Source organism: Borostomias antarcticus (genome assembly GCF_949987555.1).
Source record: "Borostomias antarcticus genome assembly, chromosome: 3".
Lineage (NCBI taxonomy): Eukaryota > Metazoa > Chordata > Actinopteri > Stomiiformes > Stomiidae > Borostomias > Borostomias antarcticus.
The window spans coordinates 16,482,288-16,495,934 of NC_140236.1; the positions used below are offsets into that span (position 1 = coordinate 16,482,288).

The 13,647-nt window shown below is 45.0% G+C and overlaps 2 protein-coding genes across 2 annotated transcripts; one reads left to right on the forward strand and one right to left on the reverse strand.

Moving 5' to 3' along the window:
- Positions 1-241: 241 nt before the first annotated feature.
- Positions 242-7,374, forward strand: plpbp (pyridoxal phosphate binding protein). The gene is made up of 8 exons (XM_084435789.1): positions 242-339; positions 838-945; positions 1,094-1,129; positions 1,223-1,298; positions 5,193-5,333; positions 5,591-5,733; positions 5,856-5,954; positions 6,136-7,374. The coding sequence occupies exons 1-8, from the start codon at positions 250-252 to the stop codon at positions 6,241-6,243; spliced, it is 801 nt and encodes a 266-aa protein (XP_084291915.1). The 5' UTR covers positions 242-249; the 3' UTR covers positions 6,244-7,374.
- Positions 7,375-7,490: 116 nt separating this feature from the next.
- On the reverse strand, positions 7,491-11,427 carry tmed4 (transmembrane p24 trafficking protein 4). Its single transcript, XM_084461860.1, has 5 exons — positions 11,254-11,427; positions 10,887-10,987; positions 10,551-10,676; positions 9,194-9,340; positions 7,491-8,539 (listed from the first exon to the last, which is right to left on the reverse strand). Exons 1-5 carry the CDS (start codon positions 11,390-11,392, stop codon positions 8,390-8,392), a joined length of 663 nt encoding a protein of 220 aa, XP_084317986.1. The 5' UTR covers positions 11,393-11,427; the 3' UTR covers positions 7,491-8,389.
- Between the last annotated feature and the right edge of the window lie 2,220 nt (positions 11,428-13,647).

A 13,647-nucleotide genomic window follows, 5' to 3' on the forward strand; every position in this document is an offset into this window, starting at 1 on the left:
TTAGTGGCTCTAATCATATATCAGTTCTCAATAATTGGATAGCTGCATCAATATTGTCGAAGTACGCAAAGCCTAGGAAATCTTCAACGAAAGGGGCCACTCACTCGCACCACCTAAGTTTGAGGGTCCCAAAAAATATCGACTGCCCGTAGGCATGGAGCTATTGAGGTTAGACTTTTATTTTGATAGGCTGCGCTTGACGTACAGAATCCATGACGTGCAGTCGGCCTCTGCCATTGGTGTGACGCGATGTGGAAAGTAGGAATGTCGGAGGAGGTTGGAAAAGCGTTGCAGGCGGTGGTGGACAGGGTCAACCAAGCGGCCGCCCGTCGCTCTAAGGTAACCTAGGCTTGGCCGACAGTAGGGATAGTGGGTGGATTGTTGTAGATTCTGGAGAAATCCTCATTTAGCGGTGTCGTTCCCCGCGCACCCGGCTGTGGAGCAGTTATGTAAGGCGAGCTCAACCTTTGGACTGAGACCGCTAGTCCACAACACCATGCACGTTTTTATCAGCAACCGTAGATTTACATGTTACTGGAAAATTTAACACGCAACTTGTTGTACGACAGCTGTATTGCTAAAAGCCATCTGACAGACACACTTTCACAACACAATGTTCTACTTGGCTCGCCTGTGCAGCCCTCAGCTGTTAGTATTGGAGATACCAGTGAGTCATAACTGTGCGTGTGTGTGTGTGCGTGCGTGCGTGTATAGTGTGCGGCCATGTGTATGTCCGTCTATTTATACGGACTAGAACATCAATCTCGTTTAATTTTAAAGGATTTACCCATTACATATGCATATTGTTCTCATTGCTGTGTGTGTGTCATCCCTCAGACGTTACCTGCCGTGGCTCCCCGGCTGGTGGCCGTCAGCAAGACTAAACCTCCAGACATGGTCATCGAGGCCTACCGGCAGGGACAACGCAACTTTGGGGAAAACTATGTGAGTTAAGTTCTTATCTGTCGTCAAGAGACCAGGCAGACCACTCTAGAGTCAAAGTTGTCAAACTTCAGTCTAACACGCTGTAGACTGGTAGTTTGTTTTGTTTTATAGTGTTCTGAGTTTGTTTTGACTTTCCTCAAACCGCCAGGTAAATGAACTAGTGGACAAAGCTTCAAATCCTCAGGTACGTACAGGTGTTGTGTTTTTTTGTTCATGTGATACTTTGTCAAACGGATGTTGGTTTCTGAGTGAAGTAACATGTTTCTTCCACCTCTAGATTTTAGAATCGTGCCCGGAAATCAAGTGGCATTTTATTGGACACTTACAGAAGAATAATGTCAACAAACTTTTGGGTAAGTTAAGGATGGACAATGATCATTTATGTCTCCTGTAGGCAGACCCGTTTCCAGAATGAAATGCCAGGGGGGGCATTCAATATGTTAGGGGGGGCACACACAAATTGTTTAGGTGCTTTTAAGCCCGTTTTAAGTCGTTTTTCAGCCAGATTTAGAGGGATATCTAATTTCTCATTGTTATTCTAAGTTCTCACCAAAACCTACCTCTGTGTGTTTTTGACATAAGTCTATATCTATCTATCAATCTATCTATCTATCTGTCTGTCTGTCTGTCTACCTACCTTACCATTACCATATCTTTGGAATGTCTCCTCACTGCTCAGAATTCATCAAAACTGTCAAAATAAGTTGATTGCTGTTATATGGAGAATATGCAAAATATGCAAAAACATTTTTAAACCTTTTTAAATAAAAATAACACTAAACCTATCAAGTCCATCATAAGTGATTCAAAGTAGGCCTACTGTACATGCAAAAGGGCATCCCTGTTGTGCAAACAAATAAACAAGTTTTCCCCAAAAGAAAATTGCAGCTTATGAAACTAGCTTCTTCAGCCTTATTTGACGAGTCACTTAACCAGCCAACTCTCCTCTCCAGATAGGTGGGGTGACCTGAGAACCTAAACCCTGGGTGGATAATTGTCTTGGTAAAGTTAAAACACGTTAAAAACGATTGTAATTACTAAAATGTTTTTATCAAGACAACTAAGCCCTGGCGTCTGGTGGGTCCTAGAACCGGTTAAGTCAGGACCAGCGAAGCAAGCGCGCAGCGCGCACAATTTTGGGAGGGATGCGCTTTCAAAGCATGCCCTGATGGGAGGTTTCACAGCACCAGAAGGGCGCTGAGCAGTGGCGTTTTTATATGCAAAAAACATACAGAAACAACCAAGCTTTTAGGGACACACTAAATAAACTACAGAGCCATTATATGACAACAATGGCCAAGCACCACGAAGAGGAATGACAGAACGATAAAATACACCCCCTTAGGGCACAGCACTCAATAGCCTACTCCCTCACTAATCAGTGTTTAGGCTACTACTAGCCTACTAGGCCTTAGCCCACCGCTCCAGGAAGCAAAGTTAACGCTCTCGAGTGCCGATTAAATCTAGGCAAAGCAAAACGCACAGCCATAACAACTGGTAATTAATCACAAAAGACCTACCTTATATCGTAACCCAAACTCGTTTAATCCACTTCATTTTGTAATCAATGTTCAACAAATAGCCTACTCAAGATCTCCGTTTTCAATGTTCATTGATGCTGCCAGTAGCTATATAGCTAAAGTGGGTAACGTGATTGACCAATAGGTGATGTGAATGACGGGAAAGTCAAGTTGTTGCATCATTTTACCTGGCCTACAATGTTAAGTGAATAACGAGCTAGTAAGACCGGTCAACGGACCGTAACGTGGACTGTATTTTCATGAGGACTGTAGGGGGCAACGGAGCACTACCAAAATGCTAAACACGGATGAAAATGAAGCGATATGGCAGAATACAAGATGCATTTAACACAGACAGTCTGAAAGTCGATTTTCGTGCCTTCTTTCAATGGAAGAAAGCGCACAAATCAAGTTTTATTTGTATTTGTATGGGTAGCCTAAGCCAAGTAGCAATCACCACTACTTCTGAATCTTCTGACATCCACTAATAATTCATCCCATGTATGCAAGTTTTTGCACTAGTATGTCGTTAACATTACCAAAAATAACCGCGCGGCACGGAATGAATGATCTGCCCTACTCTGCCTGGGATTGGCTAATATGGTGCCTTCCTTGGTTGAGATTGGTCAGGTTTTAGTGGTCAGTTCGATTGGTTAAAGTATATCAGGGTAAGCCAATCAGATGCAGAATAGCCCGGGGTCATTCCGTCATCACAGAGATTTATGGTGCGTTCCAGGCAACCCGTAACTTTTCCGACCTCCTACACGTGAAAATGCTCTGGAATGGCAGTCAAACCCGTAACTTCCCACCCGTGAACTCGTACAGATGTAGGAGGTAGGAAAAACACGAGTTACGGGTTGCCTGGAACGCGCCATTAGTACGTCTTTCGCGTTTCGTTCAGGGCGGGCCCAGCTGATTCAGTGGGTGGGCCAGGCCCCCAAATGCCCACCCATGGAGACGGGACTGCCTGTAGGTATTGAGGTATTTGGTCGGTTAGATTTAGGCCCAGTCCCAGTGTCCACCCTTATGGTTTCAGACTTTAGCTGAATCCCAAATCGCGCACTTAGGCGAAAGTGCAGAGCACTCGCGGCCTTGTGGCCTTACATGCGCGTTCCCGCTAAGTCCACAAGGGCTCAGGGTAGTTCCAAAACGGAATTGCTAGGTCCACAAGTGCGCCACGCCGCCATTTTGCGCACTTTAACCGCACTTACCGAAAGTCCGCAATTTCGCGGACTTAGGAGCAGAAAATACCCACAGCCCACCGCGTCTCATGTGACACGGTGCTTGAGTGCATCCGAGTCATGATCCGAGTGCATCACACATAAATTATGACATTTGCAGATAACACAACATTTATCTTGAAATCCACATGCTGCAAACATATCCCACCCAACATAATTTTTTAATTATTATTAAATTAAAACAGACGTCAATCGGTCAATTTGCAGAGCCGAGGGGAGCGTCAGAGCAGCCTCTGCGTCGGAGGGACGCGGCAGCCAATGAAAACGAAGTGGGAGGGGCATTGAGCGAAACTGGCTTGGCACGCCGCTGGAAGTGCTGTCCCATTTAATTCACGGCCCCTGCACCCTCTGGCCCTTCCAGCTGACGTCAATTAAGTGCGAGGGGCCGCAAGTGCGGTTTGCGCACTCAGATTGGGATTCAGCTTTTGAGGTGCGCTCCCGCTAAGTCCGTGAGGGTTTAGGGCTGTCCCATTGTCAAATTGTACACAAGCACAAGGGCACTCCGGCAGACATTTTGAGCCCTTAATACCCCCGTTTCCATAAGTGCACTTTTGCAGACTTTGCCAAATTTCCCATAGTTCATATCGTTGTGACGTGAAACCCGGGGTTACCTGAAGAACGGCCAATAAACAATCACGGACAGATCAACCAACCCAAATGTTCACGTTACAAAACAAAACATGTTTTCATGTTTTCAGCTGGACTTGCTTCTCTGCATAAGTAGCCTTATAATTATTTTGGTTTGAATATTTTTACGTAAACCCTATGGGTTTGTATAATTTGATTTGTTTGAAAATATGTAGGCTATGGTTATAAATTACATAGATTTCTGTTGCCATAAATCATGATTCCTCAGTTAAAAGCTGCATGACATAATCATCCATTTCGGTGCAGTGTTCTTTGAATTGAGATTTCCAGCATAAATATGAAAATATGAGTTATGAGGTATTTGTGCAGAAATGCGTGTTGTCATTCTTGATTAAATACTTTTAGATTCAGCACAGACAGTAAGTAGCCTAATATAGTTAGCTTGTGATCACAACATGAAATTATTTCATTAAGTTGAACAGAAATGCTTTGAGGGTACAACACAGAGGGTTGTGATAATGTAAAGGGGATTTGACTCAGGCCAAAATTAATTTGCATGTAGGCCTACAAGAAAAACAACGGTAAATTTAAGCCTAAAATAAAAAGTCCCACAATAGTAAGAAATATGTTTTGGGGTCAACATAATGTGATGGCGCAAGTGCTGTCCCATTCATTTTCATAGCATTTTCAGCCCTTGCAGCCTGTCACACTCAACTCAAGTCTGTGAGGGTTCAGGGCTTGAGGGTTTAGGGGGGACATTGGGACTGGACCTTGTATATAACACACACCAGACACAATACCAGACCAGGGGTCAAAATCATCTACACCAGTTAACTCCACAGGACTTGAACAGAAGACCCTTGATTAAGACCTACCCTGAACTCCGATACCCCCCCAGGTGTGCCCAACCTGTTCCTGGTGGAGACGGTGGACTCTGCCAAGCTGGCCGACAAGGTGAACAGCTCCTGGCAGCGTCTGAGAGCAGCCAGCACCCAGAAACTCAACATCATGGTGCAGATTAACACCAGCGGAGAAGGAAGTGAGTGTAGCTTCCAGTATAGCTCACCACCGTCACACACGCACGCACGCACACACACATACACATGCAGAGACAAGATACATACACACACACACTCTCATATGCGGAGACAAGACACACTCATCCACAGACAGCATGCGCACACACACACACACACACCCACAGACACGCATGCAAACACACACACGCATACATTGCAAACACACAAACCTGCCTTAACACCTCAGAGTGAGCAGCGTCTTCTTTCCTGTCTCCAGGTAAAAATGGCCTGCCCCCAGGGGAGACGGTGAACACAGTGAAGCACATCCTCTCCCAGTGCTCCTCTCTCCACTTCTCCGGACTCATGACCATCGGTCGCTACGGATACGACCTCAGCGAGGGCCCCAACCCGGACTTCCAGGTGTGTGGTCATGTGACTCTCTGTGAGGAAGGGCTCCAATATAGTCAATACTGTGTGTGTGTGTGTGTGTGTGCGTGCATGCTTGTGTGCTTGATGTCTGCCTGCCTACATGTTATTTCCAGATGCTGCTGAGTCAGCGACAGGAAGTGTGCGACACTCTGAAGCTCCCCCTGGAGGAAGTAGAGCTCAGTATGGGCATGTCCACAGACTTTGAGCATGCGGTGAGTCCTACCCCCAACCCTGCCTTCCCACGTCAGCGTCCCAGTGTTGATTACTTAAGTCCTGCAGCTAAATTCATGTTAATTTTAGTATTTTAATCATCAACCAACCAAACAAAGTTGTGATTATTAAGCTCTGAATCCTCAAATCTGCTGTTCATTCCACTCCATGTGGCTGGTATAGATTGAGGTTGGAGCCACTAATGTGCGCGTGGGTAGCACCATCTTCGGTAATAGGGAGTACCCCAACACCCCCAGCCCAGAGAAGAGACCCATGGCCGGGAGGGAGTAGGCTGCCCAGGAGACGCAGCGCCTCACTGTGACGGAGCAGTAGCCAGCTTCCTACCCACCCACCCACCTACCTACCTACCTACTACCTACCGTTACTAACACCACAGTAACACTCGCACAGAGAGACTGGATGATGGCAGATAAGGTGACTGGCAACTGATCTTCTTGGTGGGGGTAGGCCAACAAGTTTCCACGATATGTCTTAAAGATGTTTTTAGTGGATCCAAACTGATTTTAATTCTAGAGAGCCCATTCACTCTTATGGGGATTAAAGATTATAGATGCTCCTAAAATGTTTTTTTTCTTTTTAAAAGCAGTATCTAAATGTCACTAAGTTTGTAGGGTTTTAGCCACCAATTAATTTGCAACAGAATGGTGTCGGTTAGAAGTCAGTTAGTCCCTCTGTGCCAATGATAGAACTGCTAACAACGGACTAGAGCTAATGTGAGCATATTTTAGAGACATGGAGTGATGAGCTTTTGTCAACAATATTTCATTTTTGATGTGATATTTTGTATCTAACCACTCATTCACAACCTTAAATGTGGTCAGTGCCCCACCAATGATGGGCAGTTTTCCATGTTAAAATACTTTATTTCTGGTAAAATACTTATTTAATAAATATTATCTTCCCCCCCCCCTTTAGTATGACCTGTAGTATTGTGAGTTGATGGCATTTTGTATGGTGCTTTTAAAGTTCTATTCTTGATATATACAGTTACAACAGAACAGGATGAAGAGAAACTCACTGTACTTGCTTCATGGTGTCAATTCAGTCGCATCTGAGTGTTTTGGTGTGAAGGATCTGTTTGTGCACCGACTGAACTTCTGTCAGGAGTGTGGAACTACAGTAACCTATGCAAAGAAGTAAATAATGGTTTGTTCCATTATAGTTTAAACAGTAAGATATTAGATTTATTATAGTGCTCATGGTTCAATATTGCTGTCATTTTCATTAGAGTACATCTTAACTGAGAGAAATATGGCTGGAGATCACCTTGAAAAAGAAATGCCAAATGTGCATTTTTGTCACTAAATAATGCTTCCATATTCAGCAAGATTAAACAGAAAAGAACTGGATCTCATTCAGTTGTTCCATAGGCTACATAACTACCTACAGTACTGTCTAAAACTGAGCAATAAACTGTTCAAAATAGCCCGTGTCTTATTTTGGTCTACATCAATTAAACGGTAAACTTCCATTTGAGTTTTGAGGAAACAGAGCCAGAGACACTGCAGATCATTAATACCAGTCTTTTATTGAGGACATGAAAACGACATCCAGACTGAAAACATGGACTATCAAAGTAAGAGTTAAGGATCCTGGTACGATCAGCCCTTTCTCCACGATTCAGTTTGTCTAGAGCAACACAGCATGGTATGGCAGCAGAGATAAATAATCGGTTTCCTCTTTAGAAACTACTGTGGTCGCCACTAGCAAAACACAGCTGTTTGTTAACTGATGAGTCCCCCTCCCCCCGGCAGGTAACCGAGCTCCAGCCATCTATCACCATCGCATTTGACTAGACGAGCATCTGCAACAGGAAATGCAAGAATATCTACAGGAGTCAACCTGAAGATGAGTTGATAATGAAGATTGTGTACAGAACTCGCAGCTCAAATCTAGAAATAAGTAGTCAACTTGCTGGATCTGAGTTTCCAAAGTCTAGTCTACTGTATGGTCGCTAAATGGTCTGACTAATGCAGTAATGCTATTGTTTTGCTATGGTATTGCTCATCTTCAATAACATGCACCATTCACACTACACAATTATAACAGAAAATGTTGGTGTAAGTGTTCTTCAGTAGCAGAGGCATGTGTGAAGGGAAAACCAAGCGAGACCAGGTTAACATATTCCATGTAACAAAAAATAATTACTTAAATTAAAATGGCATTATTGGTGATTTACAAGAAAGACAATATTTATATCACTCCACTTGACGGTTATTAAACCATTTGCTCCCCCAGTTTCCAGCTATTCACGTATACGAAAAAAAGTCTACTCATAACACTATTTCAGTCTGTGCGTTGCTCTCTTCTATTAGCTTCTCTTCTCTCATGTGGTGGTCGCCACTCTGAGTGGGTTTTGTCTGTGAACCAGGGCCTGCTGGGGTCGGTCAGTGAGGTGACCGCCGGTACCGGGCCGCTACACCAGCTTCTTGGCCTCAAAGAAGCTCTTGAGGTGTTTCATCTGCCAGATCCCTGTGACAATGAGGATGAGCGTCTGGGCGATGGACCACCAGAGAACCCTCTGGTTGGTGCTCTCACTGGTCATACGGAACCGCTCCTCGCGGTACTGCAGGAGAACCACACACACACAAACACGCACGTGCATCCACGACACATTCATCATTAGAGCATGATAGGACACACGGTAGGAGACACAGAGAAACATGAACATGGAACATTAAAAAGAAAACAGAGAAGCTAACTAACCTCCCTGGACGTCTGAAGAGCCAACCCCATGAACGTTTGGATTTATCAAAATGCACACATCTTGCGCTCACTTCCACAAGCGAAACGGTTAAAGTGTAAGCATTGCATCTATAATCCAATGATAACTTGAGAACCATCAGTGAATGAAGTCCTCTGTGAAATCTGTGTCTTTGTAGACTTGTAGAAGGTCCCAAGATCATCTAGACCCCTGAACTGGCTTGTTGAAAGACCCATGATCATCTAGACCCCTGAGCTGGCTGGTTGAAGGACCAAGGATCATCTAGACTCCTGAACTGGCTGGTTGAAGGACCCAGGATCATCTAGACTTCTGAGCTGGCTGGTTGAAGGACCCATGATCATCTAGACTCCTGAGCTGGCTGGTTGAAGGACCCAGGATCATCTAGACTCCTGAGCTGGCTGTTTGAAGGACCAATGATCATCTAGACTCCTGAGCTGGCTGGTTGAAGGACCCAGGATCATCTAGACTCCTGAGCTGGCTGGTTGAAGGACCCACCCGTTGGTAGTTCTGCTCCTTCTGGATCTGCTCCACCTGGTCCAGCAGCTGTCTCACCCTCAGTTGCAGCTCTGTCAGCTTGTCTTTAGCTGCGATCTCCGGGTAGTTGTTGGTGTGCTCCCCCACCTGCACCTCCAGATGCACTTTCTGGAACGAACACACACACACACACACACACATTAAACTGGTATTACTGGTCATGCTCTCAGACTGATAGGCTCCAGCTCCCCACTCTTGACCAAGGATTCCAGCTCAGCAGCCTTTGTCTTTAAGGCGTAGGGGGCTTGCCTATTCTTTATGGCATAGGGGGCTTGCCTAGCCTTTAGGAACTTTGGTCTGCTGTCAGGCTTGATGTTCATATGTACAGTCCCTGTTCTTCCTCTTTGTTATGATTTTAGTCCTAGCATCCCAGTAGACATATGAGATGTGAGAGGCGCCTGCTGTGTGTCACTGTGGACTAGGTCCAGGAACAAGCCTGCCCCTGGCCAACAGTTAAGCTATGCCAGTATCAGCACTGAACTCATCGCTGGAACAGCCCCCTCCTACCTCCAGGCCATGGTCAAACCCTACACCCCCTCCCGACCGCTACGCTCTGCTACCTCAGGGCGACTGGTTGCCCCGTCACTCCGAGGCTCCTGCGGTCGATCGACACGGTCACGGCTCTTCTCTGTCCTGGCCCCGCAGTGGTGGAATGAACTGCCCACTGATGTCAGGACAGCAGAGTCGCTGCCCATCTTTCGTCGCAGGCTCAAAACTCATCTCTTCAAGAAGTACTACAACAATCCTCCCACCTAAGCACTTATTGTATTATATTATATTGCACTGTACTTAAGATTGTGATTCTTGCACTTTGCTTTCAGCACTAGATTATGCTCTTAGTCACTTGTTTTAGAAAGAAGATGCACTTGTGAGTTCTGGCAAGTAGTAGTACATTGGCTCTTCCTACGTTAGATGCAATTATTGTTAGTCGCTTTGGATAAAAGCGTCTGCTAAATGACTGTAATGTAATGTAATGGATGAGTAGTAGTACACTGACTTCCTACATTAAATGCAATTAATAGTTACTTTACATAATAGAAGGTGTGCTCCATGTGGACTGTACATGTTTCTTGTAGTCTTATTTTTATTCTGGATCTTATGACTTCGTACTGGATTTTATGTAGTTTTGTCGTCTCTTGTTCCTATTCTGTATGTGTTTTTTTTTTTTTGTAATCAGGGCGACATTGAAAAAGAGAGCTTAGTCTTAATTGTCTTCCCTGAATAAATAAAGGTTTCAATTCAATTCATAAAAGTGACCGCTAAATGACTATAATGAAATGTCGATGAAGACAACTGGAAGATATTATATGTAGAGTACCAGCTTGCCCCCAGCGAAGAGGGCCATCTTTGAAGAGTTGGAGTGCAGGCAGATTTGATGCTCTCCTGGGGTGTGGGAGGTGAAGGTGAACCGTCCATCTGATCCGTACTGGCGAGACAAGATGACCTGGAACAGCAGGGGGGTGGGGGGACAGCATGGGGGAGGCAGAGTGGAAGAGGAGAAGAGGAAGCGAGGGTGAGGGGGTCATGTAACATTCTAAGCTAGGACTCACGGGAGGAAGTAGAGGCCAGGCTAATGAGTTGAGCGGTAATAACAGCATCCGGGACTTCATTCTGTACTACCCCTCTTTTCCGCTCCGGCGTTGGTTAAGCTCACCTTCGTATCGGGGTCCTTGATCTCCACATGCATGCCGAGGCCCGGGGTGGCAGGGAGGAAGGATCCGGACTGCTTGTCCCACAGCTGCGTCCGGTACTTCCCTATTGCACACACACGGATAGGTCCGAAAGATTAGCTAGCTAGCTAGGAGGAAAGACAGCTATCCGTATTGCGGAATGGCGATTGTAGCATAATGCTTTAACCGTTTTTCAATATGTAAGAGGTACATATAATCATTTAATTCAGGATTTAAAAAAAAAACTCTGGCTTTGGTTTCATTACCTCATCAGATAGGCGGATGTTGCACCTGTAGGTCCGGTTTGTTAGCTTAGCCTAGCATAGCACACCTACACAGCAATACACTCACCTATAACCATGGTCTCATCTGGAATCTCTTCTATGAAACATTTTTTCTCTGTCTCCCCAATGTGAAAATAGAGTGCGTGACTTGGGGAGATCCAAGTGAATAACGTGAAAATTGCAGCAACAAGGACAACGAGCATCATGTCAAAACAGCTTGGCTTGTCACCATCTGCTCTGCGGTGTGTGTTGTTTTCTCTGGTCCGCTCAGAGAAGCCAGCGACAATAAGGACTGCATGAGTTTCAAAATAAATGTCCCGCAGATATGATTGTCATTGAACTGTAATTTCTCGACATTACACGGACTCTACAGTAAATATAAAATGGGGTTTTAAATTATTTAATTACTTTATGGGAGATGATCTACCGAGCAACTAATGTATTGTTTTATTTTTAAAGATACGCTGTAGTATTTTTTATACTGTATTATACTGTATTACATCAATCACATGTCTGTATTACTCTCTCATGTAGTACTCATTTCATTAGAATAATGAAATACCTTCACTTTAGTTTGAACTGTGTTATTTCAAGTCTCAACAGAGGTCTTTGCCCCTGAGTCAGCATTCCTTTGTCCTGTCAGTGTAACTGATGTGTTATTTAGTTTATATTTCACCAAGAATCCTTTTCCCTTTTTGTGACTATTTTGTATACGCCGTTTTTGTGTGTCCTATTTATTTTGGGAGCTTTTAATTTATTAAGTTGTGTTTTTGTTGCGTGACCCTTGACACTTTGGCGATGTCACTTCCTGTTTGGTTCGCGGTACTTTTCTTCAGACGGCTGTGAGCCTTGATGAGGAGAGGTAAGGTTTGAGAATGCTCCCGCTAGCTAGCATACTAAAATGGGGTATAACCATAAAACAGAGGCACACACTGTTGCACAAGTCACCAATGTTACTGGTTGTTGTCATAGGAACTATTTCACAGTGTAAACGTATTTTTCTAAAGATAAATAGTTATATTTTTGTCTAGTTCTGGACAGGGAGTTGCACTTTCAGGCTTTCCAGACACGACTGACCCAGCCTTAAATATCCTGATAACACATATCGCTCAGCAGGTGGGGCAGACCATAAGAGACCAGTTAAGGGAGGAATGTGAAGGAAGAGATGGTGGAGCCACAAGCTCAGAGCAGTGTAGGCCAGTTACCTAGTGACAACACTTACCTCAACTTAACTGGTGCAAAGTTAGTCCTACAGTCAGATGAGAGAGAGCCTCCAGTCTTCAGGGGAGATGGGTCTGATAAGATCACTGTGTGTGAGTGGGAAGAGTTAATGGAAGTGTACTTCAGGAAACGAGCCACACCCCTGATAGAGCAGCATGCCGAGATAATGTGTAAGCTAATGGGCAAAGCTAAGGATGTAGTGAGGATAACTCTGAGAAGTAGCCCCTCTATGAAACCCCAAGAAAATCCAAAAATCATCTATGATGTACTCAGACAACATTTTGGTGATGTGGTGTATTCATGTATGCCTATTGCTGATTTTTACAGCACAGTCCCAGTGGCAGGCGAGACTCCTGTGGAGTACTGGCTTCGACTGAACAAAGCAGTTGATGCTGCAGGGGAGGGTCTGAAGAGGTTAGGACAAGATATGGGAGACCCTTGCCAGGAGGTAACCATGATGTTTGTTAAACACTGTCCAGATCCCACCCTCGCTGCTGTCTTCAAATTTAAGGCACCAGATAAATGGACAGCCAGTGAGATTCAAGAGCATATTGATCGCTACCAAATTGAAACAAAAGAACAGGTGCTCTCCAGATCAAAACGCCCTAAGCCAGTAACAGTGCATGCCCAGGCCCCTGCCCTAGATGAAACAGGGGCAGCTTCACCACCAAGAGAGTCACTTGTGCAGGGAGAGAATAATGCAGCATCCAAACCCTCTTGTAATGATAACTGTCTGAAAACTTTAGTCAGTCTTTTTGACCGCGCACTGACACAGAACAACCAGACTGCGACTGCACACCGACCACTCCCTCCCGATCAGTTTCAGCAGCGATCCTGCAGGGTCTGTCAGTCTCTGGAACATTCCACCCTCTCACACTGCAGGCAGAACCGCCTATGCTTGGCATGCTTTGAGCCAAACCATATCAAGAGGAACTGTCCTAAGCGCCAATCTAGCCAAGGTCCCAGAGTCTCCCCATCACAAAGCACCCAGCCTTTAAACTAGCCGGCCCGCATATGGTAAGGGGATGTGTGGGCACAAAGGAAGAAACCTTCAATAATTGTGCTATTGAGCAACACTATATAAAGGCCTGTGCGGCAGCACCAGTTGGTGCTCAAGTAATAGTGCAGAACACACAGAGAGTGGGGCCCTTTGATGAACTGTTTTATACCCCTGTTAGCATGAACAACACATTTCAGGTGCAGGGGATGCCGACTCTGGTTCCATGGCGTGCACACTCAG